General features: G+C 38.5%; 1 protein-coding gene across 1 annotated transcript in view; it reads right to left on the reverse strand.

Annotated features, from left to right (window-relative positions):
• Positions 1–18823, reverse strand: part of GLCCI1 (glucocorticoid induced 1) — a 51024-nt gene that overhangs the window by 20855 nt on the left and 11346 nt on the right. Inside the window, exons 2-3 of the mRNA XM_042888757.1 lie at positions 12784–12935; positions 3100–3186 (exon numbers count right to left, since the gene is read on the reverse strand). Coding sequence (XP_042744691.1) covers positions 3100–3186; positions 12784–12935 — 239 coding nt within the window. The remainder of the gene's footprint in view (positions 1–3099; positions 3187–12783; positions 12936–18823) is intronic.

Here is an 18823-nt window from a genome sequence, read left to right on the forward strand (position 1 = left end):
CTCTTTACTGAGAGTACACAGTGAATCTACAACTTGCCAAAACTAATCTTGAAATCTCAATTGCTTTTTTTCTTCTACAAAATCATCTTTTTATTGTTAACTGTCTTTCTTCTTTACCAAACTTGAAGAAAACCACTCCTTTTAAGAGGAAGTGGTAGCTGCGCTAACTTTCAAGAACCTTAATTAACTAGAAAGCTAGAAGTCTTCTTCCTAAGCAGCAGAAAAGCATCATTAGATTAAACATCAATCAAAATAAACTCCAGATATGTAAGTGATATTCTAATCCAAGAAAAGCAGATAAAAATCATTCTACGTATGCTGTTTAACTCTTCAATGCTTTGGAAGAAAAAGCAAAACATTCGCCTGGGAGCCTTACCCTGATAATGCACTTACTTCTTGAAAAAGCCTTTTTTTGGTGAAGCTTAGGCAAACTGAAAGTTTTGCTAATGTTTGAGATAGATGTTTGGAACTGGCAGCCTGTTATGGTTTAACCCAGCAGATACCTGCGCACCACATAGTCCCTTCTCTCACTTCCCAGTGGAAGTCAGCTGTCCTAACTTAGTTCCCTGGTAGCTCCTTGGGCCCTTTACAACACTGCTTAGCAGCAATTATAAACACTGGTGTATTATCAACATTGCTTTTCTCCAAGAACCAAACCATAACACCATACCAGACACCTTGAAGAAAACAATTCCATCCCAGGTGAAACTAAGACACAGCTACATTTGCTAGTATCAGTATCTTTAACAGAATCTGTTGTGATAGAACAAGAAGAAATGGTTTCAAATTAAAAAGAGAGAAGATAGACTGCATATAAAGTCCTTTACAATAACAGTAGCAAGGCACTGGAACAGGTTGCCCAGAGATGGATGCCTCACCCCTGGAGACATTCGAGGTCAAATGGACCAGGCTCTGAGCAACCTGATCTAGCTGTAGGAGTCCCTGCTCCCTGCAGAGGAGTTTGACTACACAACTTTAAAGATCCTTCCAACTCAAACAGTTCTATGATTCTATGATTCTCTACTGAATGTTAGATCTGAATAGAACTGTCTCAGAGAACTTCTGCTTCCAGAAAATGCAGATTGACAGGTCACAAAGAAACTAGTATCGAACAAAAACTCTTAACACACAGCATGCAGGCATTAAGTAGTTTGGTGTAGGAAGGTGAAAGACTTGCATGTCCTTGCAAGTATCTCACATAGACAGAGAATGCTTGGACAGATAGGCTAGTATCAGGACTTACGGGCGAGGGGAAAGAAAAAATAAGGGGTAAAAATAGAAACCAAACAACAGAAAGATAGAACAGACAAAGAACAGGAAAGTAACTGAAGAAAAAGTAATAGTAGACTAGAATTGGCTAAAAAACGTATGCAGAATGACACTGGGTCTACGAATGTGGAAAAGGCAACAAAAGTGTTGAAAAGCTGGAGACAGAGAAAGGAAAACAGAAGGGAAAGACCCAGAAGCTGAAAGAGATGAGGGCAAGTTTTAGCGTGAACAACTCTTGCAAAATTTGAATAGAAACAGTTTATTTCCACACACCTTTCCACCTCCCCCCTGTTTTCTTTAATGTGCTCTATCAGAAAGGAATCACAAAACTCACCAGCTACATTTCTTGTCATTCTTTTGTGATCAGCTCATAGAGGATGGCAACTTTGCAAAACGGATTACTGCAATCAAATGGCAGAGATTGCCTACACACTGAAGGTTTCCCTACCACTGATAGTCAGAGCCCAGGTGGTGGAGAAAAGCTGCTTGCTGCAAAACTTGATACAAAACCACCAGATGATGAAGAATGTTCTCTCAGTAGAAGTGAGAGTGTTATCCTAGAAACACAGATGTTATTCTTGCCTTTGGTTCAATTCCTGTGCGCTGATAGCTAATGTTTAAGACAAAACTTCTCAGACACAAGACTCCTTCTGTATAACTCCTAGGCACTTAATTTGTGGTTCTGAGTATCTGCTCATAGCTGCAAAATGAAGGCACCCAGGCACTTGGAACGCCCGTGTATTAATAAATCAGATAAGATGGGTTTCGTTAACAGGTGCTCAATGTGACAGGAATGGACAACCCTCACCTTTCCTTGGCACAGGTGCTTTTGTTTAAAAACAAGGATATTGTTACCACAAATGCAAAATTACTGCAAAATTACTCTTTATTCATTTGAGGAATCAAACTTCTCACTGCTTTTGACAACTATTCTTCTAACCAATAGCTGTGAGAAAAAGGACTACTGCCAATAACAGCCTCTCCTTAGACAACCTATACATTTGTCCTCATTTTTGAATGTCTTACTCAAAACAAGGAGCCAGAAAAAGGACTCAAAAAAAACATGGCTTTTTCTCAACTCTCCATCACATGAAAATAAGCTGCAAAATTTTTTTGAAGAGAACGATGTAGCTCTGGAAGAGAGGCTGAACCCTTCCTGACACAGACAGGAGGCTGACTGCAGACTAAGTATTTGGCACTGGCCAAAGCTAGAACTGCATAAACTTGAGACAGACTGCAGTTCATTGGTACATAAGACTGACATAGGGCATATTCAACTGTGCTGAAAAACCATTTTCCTGTACCTAATTTCTCATTATGCAAATCCACTTCTGTTGGGTTCTATCTTCCTTCTATTGCAGTTTACAATGGAACACATATGACTGAAGAGCATTTCAACAATGTGTCAACACTTACCTTACTATTTCATTTGTGAAACTGGCATCCTCTCCATCCTCACTGTTAAGCCCAACCAAAATTTCTAAACAAGAATATAGCAGCATAGAGTCTTAAGCTTTGTCTCTCTTAGTGCTAGAGAACAGAAAACTCATGAAGGTAACTCTGAACAAAAACAACAGCAACAAGCTGCTTTCTCAGTAGTCACTCTGGCCACTCCTCTGCAGCCAACACCATGCAGTAGAAAGGGAGGAAATCCAACATGCATAAAACAACAATCAGTTCTAAAACACTTCTAAGTAGGGAGGTAAAACCTGTTTCAAGAGCAACAGAGGGGAGGGAAAGGGTGCAGTTTCCTGGACTTCAGATAGGGATTAAAAAGTATGTCTTGGCCATATCAAGACGGCAAAGTCTGCACTGTGCAAGAATTCTCACCTCTTTTAGTTGATCAGCACTTCCCCATGATGCTGAGCGCTGATGTGATCGCTTTTCTGCTCCTTCTTCAGCCCAACAGCTCGGTGTCTGGAAGAGAAAAAAATAAATATATACATGTATAGTGAATTCCCAAGGTTACAAAAAAAATTGTCACAAATTATTGGTTTAACCTTTCTGTAAAGTTAGAGTCCAAGCATTATAAATTAAAAAAAAAAAAAAAAAAAAAAAAAAAAAGAATCTAATATGAAGCAGTAATATTATCATTGAAGAAAAAATTGTGTTGATGATTCAGTTTAAGGCTTTGTAAATTTGTGCTTACAAAAGATGAGGACAATGAACATTACTGAAGAAGAAATCAGCTGTCTGACAACTACAAAAACAATCTGACTATTCCTATCTTTGCTTCAGGTTACATTTTTTTTTTTTTTTTTTTTTTTTTACCCAGTGAACAGGTAGAAAACCACAATATAGAAGAAATAAATTAAGAAATCAGAGACCAAAAGCCAGTATTCACTTCTCCCACGTGTGTTCCTTAGTCATATAATCCCACGTGTGTTCCTGGCCATATAATCAATTTATTCCTTTTAACTCTGACTCAATATTTCTTTTATTATTTTTGACAATGACCTAACAAGCAGAAGAATAGATTTCTTCCAGCTTTGTCTGCAAGCCCAGAAGGCTGCTAACATAGTCCTTGAATTTAGGAGCTATAAATGCAGAACCCAAAAACTGAGAAGGTGCTAGAAGCCAGCTCTGCACCTCCTAGGTTTATTCACCACGGGAGTATTACAAAACTGTGGATATCCACCAGCATTTTCAAACAAAAAGAATCACTGGCTGGCAGAGGGGAAATGACACTTAAAATTCATAGATTTGGGGCTAAAAGTCAGGGCTACATACACTCAGAAATACACAAAGTCACAAGACTTTTTCAACAGTTTCCACTGATGATAGCTGAATCCAACTGCAAGATATGAAACCATACCATTGAAAACTGTGAAAACTCATCAGAGGTGGTTTTTATGGCCACAAGATCAATCAGAGTGACCTCAGAGGACAACTGGTGACACTTGCATGGGGGAGCTGGGACTCCACTCAAGCAGGTCAGACTGCTTCAGGGATCCATCTCTCCACATGCATTCCCTTTAGCCTTCCCCCATCTATGCATGGAAACCCAAATCCTCCACAGCTTTTCTCACTCTTGCTTCCTGTCTGGGACTTAGAACCTTCTGAAGCACCTTCACACAGAGGTTGCTAATAAAAATAAAAATCTGCTAATAAAGAAGAGCTGACATGGCCTTGAAGAGTACCACAATAAGCAGTGCCTAGAGCCCCTCACTCTTCCTACTCTGAGAAGGGGCAAAAGCAGTTCCCTGGCGCCCAGAGAATGGAACCACTCGTTAAATACTGTATCTTAGTTTCAGGTTGTAGGCTACACTGTTAGAATCAGAGAGCTGCTACAGTATATATGGCCTACAGCCTGGCACCAGTGCCAATATTTATTATGATAACAGGCACATTGTGCACATAAGCCCACATATCCCATTTCTGTTTTCTGCCAGCCCTGATTTTTTGCTGCGTGTTCTCAGGAAAGAAAACAAGTCTTTATAAAAGTCAGACTTCTGTGTATTTATTTTGAGTCTGCGTGGGGATCTGAGAAAGAAGCCTTAATGTGGTTACGAAAAAAACAGTCAACGAGTGAAGGGCTTTAAATAGATGATTTAGCTATCATGAAAATACATGTCACTCAGCCAGGCAAATCCACAACTCAGATGCCTCCTGGTGAGACTGTATACAACTATATAGGGCCAGACAACACGCACCCCAAGGTACTGTGGGAGCTGGCTGATATGGTCACCAAGCCACACTCCACCATACCTGAAAAGTCAGACGGAGAGCCGAGACTGGAAAACGGGAAACATCACTCCCATTTTTATGAAAAGGGAGAAAGAAAGACCCAAGGAATTACAGTGAACCTTATGTCTGTGTCTGGAAAGATCATGGAACACATCCTCCTAGAAGCTACATTAAGGCACATGTGAGACAACAGGTGAATGTGAGACAGCCAGCATGAATTTAGTAAGGGCTCACCAATCCAGAGGCCTTCTATGATGAAGTGATGGCATCAGTGGACAGTGGAACGGCAACCTGAAATCATCTACTTAGATTTGTGCAAGGCATTTGACATGGTCCCACACCACATCCTTATTTCTGAATTGGAAAGATATGGATTTGAAAGGCAAACTACTCAATGGGTAAAGAGCTGGTTGGAAGGTCACAGCTGTTGTGCTTGACAGCTCTACATCCTTGTGGAGGCTGGTCACAAGAAGTGCCCCTCAGGGGGTCCATTGTATTACTGGTTCTGTTCAGTACCTTTATCAATAATGGAGACAGAAAGAATCAAGTGTAGCCCCAGCAACAACATCAGACCCAAGCAGTGCAGTTGAAACAAAAGAAGAAAGGGATGATATCCACTGGGATCTGGACAAGTCTGAGAAGTAGGCACTCCCCTACTCAATGAGATTCAACAAGGCCAAGCATGAGGTGTTGCACTTGGGTAACAGCAATCCCAGATGTGTACAGACTGGGAGAACTCCCTTTGAGGAGCTCTGCAGAGAACGTGAGGTTCTGGTGGATGAAAAGCTTGACATGAGCCACCAGTATGCACTTAGAATACAGAAGACCAATTATATCCTAGGCGGCTCCAAAACAGGAGCAGCTAACAGAGCAAGAGCAGTAATTTTACTCCTTACCCTGACCTCATGAGGCCACACATGGAGTACTGCTTACAGATATAATCTGATAGTGATAGGATAAAAAAGAAAGGCTTTAAAAGAAGAGAGATTCATATCAGATTTTTGGGAAAAATGTTTCACTCAGATGGAGGTGAGGCACTGGAACAGGTTGTTCAGAGAAGCTGTGACTGCCCCATCCCTGAAGGCATTCAAAGCCAGAGATACCGGGGGCTCTGGGAAGGCTAATCTATTGGATAGCAACCCTAACTATGGCAGGTGAGTCCACCTTCAAAGCCATTCTAAGATTCTATAAACTCTTTTTTTTTCCCCAGAAGTACTCAGTTCCATGCAAGTGTTACCTACATTTACTTGTTCTGTATTTTAATGGAACTTCTAACCGTGGGCTTTCAAAATAGCTGTATTCAGTTTTGGGCCTCTCACTATGAGACAGACATCAAAGCCCTGGAGCATACCCAAATAAGGGCAACAAAACTGGCAAAAGGTTTGAACGTAAGTCTTCAGAGAAGAGGATAAGAAAACTGTGATTGTTTAGTCTGGAGAAAAGGAGGCTCTGGGAGAACTTGTCACTCTCCACAACTGCCTGAAAGGATGTCATAGCAAGGTGGGTTTGTCAGACTCTTCTCCCAGGCAAACTAGTGATAGGAGATCTACTGGCCTTTAGTTGTGGCAGGGGAGGTTCAATTTGGATATCAGAAAAAACTGCTTCTCAGGAAGAGTGACAAGGCAATGGAATAGGCTGCTCAGGGAGGTGGAAGAATCACCATCCCTGGAAGTTTTCAAGAAACATGTAGATGTGGCACTGACAGACGTGGTTTAGCGGGCATGGTGGTGATGGGTTGATGGTCAGACTAAATGATCTTAGAGCTCTTTTCCAGCCTTAATGATTCCATGAAATTAACATTCCAGTGATGCTTTCTGAACATCACATTACTCCACAGTTTGATGAATAACTCCAAAACAAAGTGCTTAAATATTTTCCTTTAGGGCAGGAGGACATGGCAGGCATCACTGCAAGCTCATAGCCTTTCAACAACAGCATAATAAATAGAATAGAAAAGACAATGAGTATCTAAAAAGTCTGAGTTACTCAAACAGAAATAGACAGAACAAACCAAGGAATGTAGTGAGAGCTTGCTTTTTTTTTAAGCATAGATATTGATCCAAATAGGAAAAACAAGAACTAGTAGCAGCATTTCGAAGAATTTCATCAACAGTACTGGTACTGCTAGAAAAGACAGAGATGAATACCTGCATTGCAGTTGACTTAATGAGATCAGAATAACAAATATGTAAAATCCATTCAATCAGCACTAGATTTTGTATGTCCTCAAACTATGCTTTGACACTCTTCCAGTTTAATATTATCCCTGGAGTCAAGGATTACACATTTGCTTTCAACCTCTGGTAAATTGAGGCAAGTCACAACCTTTCAAAATATACGTATGAATACCAGGATAGAGATAGATCACGTCCATCACTTTTCTTTGCAGAATTATAAAACAGTATGATACTCTCATATCATACTGTAAACTCAGGCAGTATTGTACTAATGTGCTATTTATTATCAGCTGGAAAAAAAAGAATTAAAAATAAACCTAAGCAGTTGCTAGAGTATCATAGCAAGCTGGACTCTTCTTTAAAAGCTATACATTTCTGCTTCTAACATAACCCACACTAAATGAAGAAAAACATGGGCTTTATAATCCCAAATCCTTATATTCAAGAAAAACTTCTCAAAAAAAAGATTCATATTCTAATACAACAGAAATAAGAACAAGTTGTACTGCACCCCTGACAAAGCCACATTTTGTGAAAGCTGTTTTCCCATCTTTATTTACAGCTTCTACACAACAATCTTATTCACATAAGTCTTCATCTGAAGCCACTGCAAAGTGCACTCCTCACATGTTAAACACTTTTCCAAAATGGTATCTGAAGGTAAATTTCTGCATCACAGAAAGCAAAACCAGAGTTAGCTGCTTCATCTCAAGTCAGAAACAAAGTAACAGAGATCACCAGTAACACCTGTGAAGCTGGCAACGCCACTTCAAAGCTGAAACAAATTTATTGTATTAAGCATGAGCGAACCAGGATATTTCCTACAATCTTATGAGAAGAAACTGAGGTTCAAAACATTTTAGGATGAGAACCTGGAAAGGCTTAAATAACGCATGATTCAACTTCAAGAGGAGGATGGCTGATATTTTGAAATGCGAAGGTCCTGATCTCAGCTGACACAAAGCATTTGCGCAGGACAGGGTGAGCTGCAAACACCACATCTGGTTGCTCTTCTCACTTTTAACGTAAATCACAATCACCACTGTTCTAACTCATCCAGCCTTGCAGAGATTAGCATTTCTTGCAAAGCCTTCAGTAATTCTGCCTTGCTTTTCCATCTATATCAGAGATATACATCTATATACATTTTATTTCATTTAGATTGGAACAACGTACCAACCTACCTAAATATAAGACTGAAATAAACATCTCACACTTTATAGCCAGCCCTTCACTTTAATTACAATATCTAGCTTGCATCCCAGAAGAACTAGTTTTGTGGGATAGGTGCAAAGATTAAGAACACGAGTCTGTTTTACTATGGAGTTGGTAATGTTTCTGAAGAACTTTTTCATTAAAAAAAAATGCAACAACAGCACTAGGCAGTCTGATCAGCCTTCACATGTTTCTAGAGCATTCAAATGACCTTCAGAAATTGACAACAAGAAATGCCCTAAGGAGTTAGAAACTGACTTGATTATAGGTGACTCCTCTTAAACATCTGAGAGGTTAAGACCAGTCAGAATGGTAAACTTGTAGTTGTACAGCATGCACCTCTTTCTCCTTGATACCTCCCTCAAAAGTTAAAAAAAACAATCCTGTTAACTAATATTCCATTTAAAAAGCTTCAATCTCCTTGTTTATTATGTCAGTTTTTAAGCAACAGAATTAAATCTACTCAAAAGGAAACAAAACATCATACAGGTGATTAAGGAAAAGTATTGAATCTACATGGAAGTAGAAAAAATATTTTAGCCAAGCATTTCAGCTTAACTCTGCATTATTCTTTAGATTAGAGAACAGCTCAACAAAAATCCTGAAACGCATTTTGCAAACTCTCTTCTTTACTGTTTGTATAATACACAATTGCCATATACAATGAAAAAAGGCATATCCAAGCATCTTGGAATCCAGTTAAAATGGAGGAGGAATCACTGATTCAAATACTACTCGGACATTTGGTGGTTTTTTTTTGTTGTTTTTTTTTTTTTTTTTTTGTTGTTGTTGTTGTTATTATTCAGATCAAGAAAGATTAGATAGATTCATTTTAATTGGCAATATATGATGCTGATGTCATTGAAAATATTTTTATCCCAAATCTCTCTTTTTCATTTTATAAAAAATGCTTTCAACGATTTAGCTACTGCCAAGTAATTACATTAATAAACTATGATGATTATCCAACTGTTTCTGATGATTCTGAGGTTAGGCATAACCATTTCAACATAGAATTATTGCTCAAAGCTGGCAGAAATTGTTACATGTATAGCACAAAGAAGTATACAAAATTGCTCAGTCAGTGTTTCTGACCAGACAGAAGAAACACAGAAGGAAGCCAGTTGAATTTTAAATTCTCTTAATTGAAAACTCAAACTTTACTGAAAAGGAGAAGGAGGCAGGAAAGCAGAGGAATTTGGGAAGGGTACACAAGGGTATATAAGGTATGTCAGTGTGTATAATCACACAGTATAGCAGTAAGTTTACCTCCATTTCTGAAATATCTAAAACTGTACTAAACAAAATATTTATCTTTCATTACCCAAAACACGCCGCTCCTTGAAGATCAGCTAGCTGCATGCATATGCACAAACACCTACACAAATGCATGAAGAACTGAGATGCAGAATTTGTTATCGCCATACATGAAGCTGTCAGATATTTTTCCAAAAGCAAATGAAACAGCTTCACTCCTCTTCACTGCTTTCACTCAAAACACTTAATGAACTATAGTTACTATTCTCCAAAAAGGAACAGAAATGAAAACAAAACACAGAGCTCTATTTCTCTGTTTAAGTAATACAATGTTACTGAAAACTTTTTATAATACTGGTTTAATTTTAAAGAGGGACATTTTATTCATTAGCACTGTGCAGATTCAAAGAACTTATAGTAAGACTCACCTAACCAACAATGACCAGAGTATCACCTTTTTTTTTTTTTTTTTTTTTTATGATTTTTAACTACATGAATTCTAAGGAATAATCACCATCTTCATCAGAACTGCACAAAATCTAGACCTAAAAATTAATGAAACATTAGAGAAAATAAGTACCCTTGAATGAGAAATCATTATTCCACCTACAACCTAAGTTGTACTGGAAGTACTGATTCTGAGATTGGTAAAAGTAAAATGAGATCATTTATTTTCCAATAAAAACACGTACAAAAAAATTAATTTTATTGATTTTCATTATCTTTTTATCGTTTCTTACCATCCTCCACTCTGATAAACTACCAACTGTAATTATTTTCAGCTACTGAAAACTATATGGACTCCCTTGCTCTGAACTGTTTCTTATTCAAGAAACACAACGTGCTGAAAGTACCCGTGCTGGTACTCATGCAAAGAGCAGGGTGTTAATTTGTCATGCATACATTCTATCAAGAACTAGGAACTCATCCTTGGTTCTTGAAACTAGATAGGCTTCAAACCACGTAGCGTTCAGTCAAAAACAAAATCAGAACATAACTCAGTAGTTTCCTTTAAAAGCCTTCCCACTGAACATTTTACCTACAAAAGCTTGGAAGCTGCTGTGCCAATCTCTATGCTTATTCCATTTTGCGTCTGTGCACTCCTCAGTAGTTAAATACACACTTTCCCAACCCAGCTTAAAAACTGCTAATCGCTTTGGTTTTATTTACGTATAATTTGAATAAGATGACACCCATACAAATCCAAACCAAGCAAATTTCCCCATGTTAATTCCTTTGAAGTAATCCTTCACCTTGTAGAAACCATAGTACTGCCTTTCCTCTGTTTCATTTGATTATGCTGTAAAGGCAAAATATTTTTTGACCCTCACTAAGCTTTGCTTCTGAAGGAGACCAAAGGTGGCAGCCAGTAGGTCGAATAACCTCAACATTTATTTTCAGCTTGCTAGAAAAGTAATTTTACTGCCAAATGCATGGAGCTCAAGTATTTTTAGAACAAGTTTATTTCTATTTTCTATAAGTAGTGAAAAGGTTTGTTTGGAAAATCTTAAATATGCCAAATATTTCATTAATAAGAGTACTTGTAAAGTTTGATTTGGGTATACTAGCATGAAAGGGGATAAGAAATCTAGCAGCTACAAAGCACGCTACAGAAATTTTCCTGGACAGAAATTACGGTTAAAAAAAAGACCTTCAAGATACAGCATTGTGAAATTCAAGTACCTCATAAGCAAACCCAGAATTAACAGCTTTTTATTTAGATCCTTCATGACTGCGAAGATGGCTGCTTATTCTTCTCTGTTAAAAATGTCTGCTTGTTTTCAAGAGGAATGAGCAGAATTTGAACAAATGATTTTTTTGAAGAGCCACACAACAGGTTTCTGTAAATCCTAAGCTTCTTTGAACAAATTTTACTCATTTGATTCCCAAATTCATTAGACAGGACTTCTGGATCATATTAAAGCTACATACCAGCGAGGCTAATAGTTAGGCTAATAGCTCTCCACAGCCTACACAGGTAACATAACATTTAGAGAACTCACATAGACTTTTTCCCCCTGAGCTTTCTGCCCTTATCCTTTCCCCATTAGAGGGCTTCTTGCATTGCATAACAGCACATTAAAAATATGTGAAAAATCATTTACACATTCTAACTGGTCAGTATTACATGGAACACTAAAACCTAGAATAATTTAAAAGAGATGTTGCATTTGCAACAATGAAATGTTGCAATACAAGCAACAGAGCCAGCACAGCCAATAAATGTGTGGCAAATCACTGGAAACAGAAGATTAATGAAAAATTGTACATCTACAGGTGAAGTTATGACCAAAAAAATCTTTGATATTTTAAAGATATTATATGCATTGCTACAACATATGCTTCCATGAAGAAAAGTCTTAGTGATTTAACAGAGTTACATACAGAAGTTAAGATGACAGGAAAATATTGATACTTCTATACAGGACACCACTGGTAACAATGGACCAGAATCACAGCACAGACAACTGGCATAACTGTGAGTACATGGCCCTTAAATTAGAAATACAATCAAAGACATAGTTCTTCCTATTTTTCATCAGTTTAGTTTAGAATACTGAAATTGAGAAAACTTGCTTCGTACCCCAGCAATGCTATGAAAAAAATGCATGACTTCTTCATTACAGATTTGAGTTTTCAGAATTATTTTTTAACTTGCTTGATGGTGACAAACATTGTGGACAACAATGCCAATGTGACCAGAAGCTGGGCAAACAAGAATATTTAACTTTCAGCCAAAGAGTGATGGAACATTATAAATGCCACAGCAGCCCAACTGCTAGCAGATCCTACTAAGGACAGAGCTCTGAGAAGGATCCAGGAGTACTGGGACATACAGAGCCTCAGTAGTTTTTCCCTTTCCTTTTCCTTCTTTCCTTTCCACATAGTTTGTGTAAGACTCACTCTGAAGTCCAGCTTCAAGAGGTAACTCTTCCCAACAGCACTGTCCACTAAATGCATAACAATATTAACCATCAGTTGCGTAGCATGTTACTGAACTCACATTGATAAGGACAACACTACTGAACCCTATTTAGAGGGCTTTATAATAAAATTAAGTGAATCTACACTCCTTTGGTACGAAATTGTGCTAAGATTCCAGATCAAGTGAAAAAAGCATTACCAGAAAGATATCAATTACATGAAACGTCTCCGCTGTGTTGCTTTATGTTTTTACCTGAGTAGATTTATCTTTCATACATGAAGGGTAGTGTACGTGCGGATCACGTGGCCACTGTCCTGTGAGGTAAGGTCCTGTAATTGTGTCCAAAGAAGAAGTTCGCCTTATGGTACCAGAAGTTCTGATTTGCTGGGATTTTGGCCTGTCCACTGTGGAAAACCAGAACAAAATTAACAAAAGAAAGTCAGGCTACATTGGACATGAAATGTTAAAAGCTAGCTATGACAGACAATGGCAAGAACATATCAGAAGCATTTGTCTAAATGCTAAGCCAAGAAGAATGCCATTACATCAATGCAGATAACATCAGACAAAGGAGGAAAAAAATACAAAAGGTAAAACTTAGTTACAAAAAACATCACCACATGTTTGTACCAGCTAAGAACAAGTCTACCTGTGCGATTCATTTTCACCTAAGAAAATAAACAAATGGTGGTGATGCAATTCAGGCAACCCAGAGGTCTTGAATAAGAAAGCATAACAAAGTATCAGTTCAGGCTTTTATTTATTCGAGTCAGCTTGCTTAGCTGCACTAACACTAAAATACAAACCCTGACAAGAAGGATGATTCTCAAAAAACACACACTGGATTTCTTGTTTTCATGCACTGCATCCCATATTGTTTACAATATCTCAAACAGGCCTAAGCAAGCTAGAAGCCCGTGGTTGTATTTTGCCCTGACATCACTCAGGTCAAAGCAGCTACTACGTTTGCCTTCACTCATCACAGTACCTACAGTCTTGTATTCCTCTCCCTGTACACTTAGATCATGGAACACTTCTACATTTCATTTGTAAAGCAAAAAGTACAGTGATTCATGAGATTGTTCCTTCCCACGTCAGAATTTTATGGCAAGCTCTCTGGATCATCTTGTTTTGTCCTTTAGGCAAAATTACTTCATATACTCATTTTCTAGACTTTACATAAGCCAGTCTAAGCCCTATATTACAGCTACTGTCTATCTTGCTCACTCCCACCGAAGGAGGTTTGCAAGTGAAATTACTTTCAAAGCAGTCACATGCTATGCAATGATCTGACCCATCAAAATCCTGTTTGCTGCTCAAAACTTGACAACACTTGCTTGTACACTTTTTTGAGGTCAAGGATCTTCAAATGCATTTTCTCTTGTTAGACTGCTTAGGTGTCAAAAGGCAGACTCCATCACCAATGCTTTACATAGCATTAACACAATGATTAGGGTATGGTTTGCACTAATACAAGAAAGTATCAGCCCAAAAACACGCACAATCAGAGCATTAACTGAGGTCTATGCCTTGCTCTACAGCCAGAGGAAAGGCAACAGTAAACCTTACATTGGGAGCCCACAGAATTTCATTACAAAAGGAACAGAAAGTAGCATCACCAAAAGCTACCATTTTTTTCCATGGCAACCTTGGAAGTGAATTGCAGGACACTTTGTAAAGCCCTAAAGCTAAGCAAATGAAAGTCCAAGTCTTTTAAGCACCTACTCAGTATTTATTGAATGACAGGAAATAAACTGAGGACACAGTTCCTCAGCTGCATAAACCAATAAAACAAAGCTACCACTAATGTAATGCCAACTCAAGTGCTGTCTGCTCCTTCCATATACACCTTGTGATGGCACAAGGAGATGCATGAACCCATAGGACAGTGATAAACTGAGGTAAATACAAAGAAAATTAAAACCTATGCAAAAAAAAGTAAAATACATAGTTTTCACCATTAGAGGAAGAGATGATAGAACACATGGGGCAGAAACAACCACAGGGGAGCCAGGAGGAACAACAGGGCTGCAGCAGTGCTGTGTTCTATTAACTGCCTTGAGCACTGAGGGAAGTTTGAGCAATATTCACAAGTTTCAAAAATTGCTCACATTTCAGACTATACCACATCTAACAGCACTCAGTGTATGAACGGATTTCACTACAATAGGAGGAAGTCAGAACAATTTTGTTTTCTTTTCCAGTGATGTGAGATGCTTCATCTCAAAAAGAGCTCTGCACTGCCTCCAGAACAAATAATCTTAGGAATACAGTACTTCAGTATCACATTACTTGAAAAAGTAAGCTATAAATAACAAAAGCAAGACATACGCTTATAGGAAGGCAAAATACCTCATGCATTCTGTAAAATATGCCACAAGTTTTAATGGTATGTATTTAAGAGCTTTTGCTAGACCTTTCTTGCAATAAATGATTTTACATAAAATGACACAAGGGCCCACTTGAATACTACAGCTGGTAAAATTCTGAGTGATCATACCTCCCAGCAGGAATCAGCTAACACAAGCTGCGTGAAATTATGGCTCTGCATGCTGCATCGACAGCCAAAAGAACTCTAACTATATCACCTAGAATGACTGAAAAAAGGTTTTCACTTCTCTGCCAGCAAAATGTAACTCAGTACAACTAACACACGACAGTTCTTTCAAAAAGGATGTAGGGTTCAAATAAAACCGCCTGCCACTGCTCTAAAATGAAGAGTTTGCCTCCCTCCCCAACGCAGAGGCAGCTAACCTGCACATAATCTCAAGCCATGATCACAGCCTGTTTTGGCTTAAATAACATGCTCTGCCATGCACGCAATAAAGCAAATTACCTGCAGAAAAGGAGCAAGACTGAAAGCCAGTATCAGTACCATCCTGAAAACTGCTTCAGCTAAATCCAAAGCTCACTTATCAGCATCTTTTCTTCCCACGTCTCTTTCAGTATCTAGCAGACAGCTTCAAATTTGGCCAAAGCTCTTCCACTCACATCTTGGCATGGATATACCCAGCTCCAAAACATTAAAATTATCTTGAGAACTTCTCAGATGATAGATCCCTCTCAAGTAGAATGAAAAACATGAATTAAAAATAAAACTCATTCATCCCTAAAACCAGAAGTACTGTCACCTCATTACCAATGTCACCTGACTGCAAAAGTCTTCCACCAAAAGGCTGATCTTTTCTTCAAAGCTCATCTGTAACTTCAATGACCAGCCTAGTTACGATACCAAGAAATAACACTACAGATTTCCACAGTACAGATGTGACAGTTTCATGTTTTTGTCTCTTTGGTTTAGTTACTGATGCTCTACAGAACCTGCTGGTTCACCATCACAGAATCACAGAATTGTAGGGGTTGGAAGGGACCTCTAAAGATCATTGAGACCAACCCCCCTGCCAAAGCAGGTTCCCTACACCAGGTCGCACAGGTAGGCGTCCAGGCGAGACTTGAACATCTCCAGAGAAGGAGACTCCACAACCCGCCTGTGCAGCCTGTTCCAGTGCTCCGTCACCCTCACCATAAAGAAGTTCTTGCACACATTTGTGAAATGAGCTATATTGGATTGCTTGGAACTTCAGGGCTACTAATGAAACGAGTTCCAAGTGTGAGACTCATTGGCAAGATTTTACCTAGGAAATCAATACTAACTTCCACAGAATTTTGTCCACATACACTCAACACATGAGGCCTGCAAGACTCTTGACTCACTTGCAGTGATGTGATGCACTTCTTTCAAAAGCCCCAAAGTTAAAGTACTATTAGTCTGGCTAGAAGGAGATGTTTACACCAGAAACCAGAACACAAAGGAGAATGATCTGGGACATTCCTACTGAAGACGACAAGTTTACAGCAATTGGCAATATCAGTAATTGAGAAATGCCTGTGTTTGGCACTTTTTAAATAATGAAGTACACAGGAACACAGCACAGGAATAGAAACTGTAACCTAGAAATGGAAATAGGAATGGTGATCCACACTAACTACTGAGAATGGCAGCCCAACACTCAGGTCATGTGATGACAGTAGCCACTATTACTCATGACTACTCAAAACATTTCTACTCTAAATCCCCCTCTTCTGCTACACCTTTTCCACATTTTTTTTCTTCCTTTATTTCAAACTGATCTATTGAGTAATACCAAAGTAGACTTTCAGATAGAAGAGGAGCAATGGCCTTTGAACGTGCTGGCTATGTTTTTTTCAGCTTGCTGTTTGGTTATTTGAGTATATACTGATACCGTACTGACTCCTAACATACAATCAATGGCACTTCCCATTCTGATTATGCAGGTAGATGGGCAAACCAATGTGTATTTATTTTCAGAATTTGTCTCTACTGGCATTGTGAGGGGAAAAGACAATAACAGGGATTAGGAAGCTGCTCAAAAAAAAAAAAAAAAAAAAAAACACCATCATTTTATCTTCCTTCTCAGGAAGGCTTTTCTCTTGTAACTGGAGCCAAAAATCTGTCAAGAGGAGAATTAGTGAGAGATTTGGGGTACCCAGAAATTTTACTCCACAGGATAAATCTATAAGCTCAAAAGACATTTCCCAGTTGCCAATGACTGACAGACTTGTTCCTGAACAAATCTGCAGACTTGCTGACCTACGGTATTAGCAGCTCAGAGAGGTGCAGAACAACTATGAGCACACTGTTTGCCACATGTGGTTCATTCAAAATAGCCAGAAATAGGATTTCATATAGCAACTCAAAAAACACCCTATTATGCAGCTGGAATGCATAAAATATGATTTTTGCATTATTTCAGTATTCCTCTGTTTAATTTAAAATTAATCAGTTTGATCACTTTAACAGCTTAAAACAAAGCAAAAGTTAAGTTTCTTTTAAACATTCAAAATGCACTACGGCGTTTTGCTTCTAAGGGAATATGACAAGAGTCATTTCAAGCTACTCTGATCCATTAGAAACAATACCATAATTTCAGCTCCCTATCTGTATTACGCACACCACATTGTATTTTTGATTTGAGTGTTTTGAAGTTTCCATTTTTAGAAACCGAGACTAGATGACTAAAAGCGAGTGGAGATGACATTATGAAATAACTGCTCTAAATAGACAGATACAATTAACTCCAGTTTCTTCTCATCATTCAAACTGACCAAAAAAAGGAGGTACAGAACAGCATCATGACCTACCCCAGTCTCCAACAACCAAACTGAATGCAGTCCACAGGTCTCATACCTGCCATTCAAAATAATCCAGCAGCTCAAGGGCCAAGCTGACAGAGGAAGCTGTGACATAAAGTGTGAGCAAGTATGGCCATGTCAGACAGGAGGTCACCGAGATCCAGGCCCATGAGCAATGTGCTTTCTACATCATGGATTTTCAGAAGACGTAAAAATTATGGAACCCTTCTTCCACATACAGCATTTCACAGCTCAGCAGTTAAGTCAATGTCTTTTGTGCATCATGAGGTTTAGGAGAATTCAAACTGAACTGCATGAAACAGCAAGTATATCAATATAAGAAGTAGCTCATAATGAAGAAACAAACAAAAATAGCTCGTCCTTTCAAAGGAAAATTGTAGACAAACACCCACGGTAAGACTATTTGGAAACAACTATTTGAGTTATCTTCTACAGCCATGATGAAGGAGCCTAGCCAAGGTAATTCACGCTCTGATCAGTCACTGAATCCAACACGTAGGTCAAAGCACCTCCCCATCACCAAGGCTTTATGCATGACACCTCAATACCATACAACTCCTTCCATATGTTTGCACAGGAAAGCACAGTGCTGGGATGCAGTCTCTACCTCATGTCCCTACTGCACCTACCTACAGGTCAAACAAAACACGACTTACATGTATTTTTCCTAAGTCAGATTCCGTTCAGAGCAAAACTACTTAAAAATCAATATTATCCCTAGAGATCAAGCATAGAAAGAAAGCTTGAATCTGAGTAAGAAGAGTAAACAAAGGAAGAAAGTTTTAGCCCTCTAAAGCCAAGTTATTCTCACAAAGATTAAAGCTGCCATGTATAGGACCTCTGAAAACTGACTAAGCATTTAAGACCACAAAAGCCTGCTTTGTTCAACAGATGTAACCTATGCATTTGCATTCTAATAGGACACGGAAAAGTAAATTAAAACCTTTATTTTTATACGTTCCAGATTTTTAGAAAGCATTTTTAAGATTGTTTCAGATGTAAATACTACACAAAGACCTAAACTTACCTGATTTTATTAAATGATGCTATTTCAAACATATCCCTACTGTTGGAAGGGAAAGCAAAATTGAGTAGAGCTCAGTAGCTAAACACTAAG

Source organism: Lagopus leucura, unplaced genomic scaffold, assembly GCF_019238085.1.
Source record: "Lagopus leucura isolate 7727_CA_CO unplaced genomic scaffold, USGS_WTPT01 Super-Scaffold_100157, whole genome shotgun sequence".
Classification (NCBI taxonomy): Eukaryota; Metazoa; Chordata; class Aves; order Galliformes; family Phasianidae; genus Lagopus; species Lagopus leucura.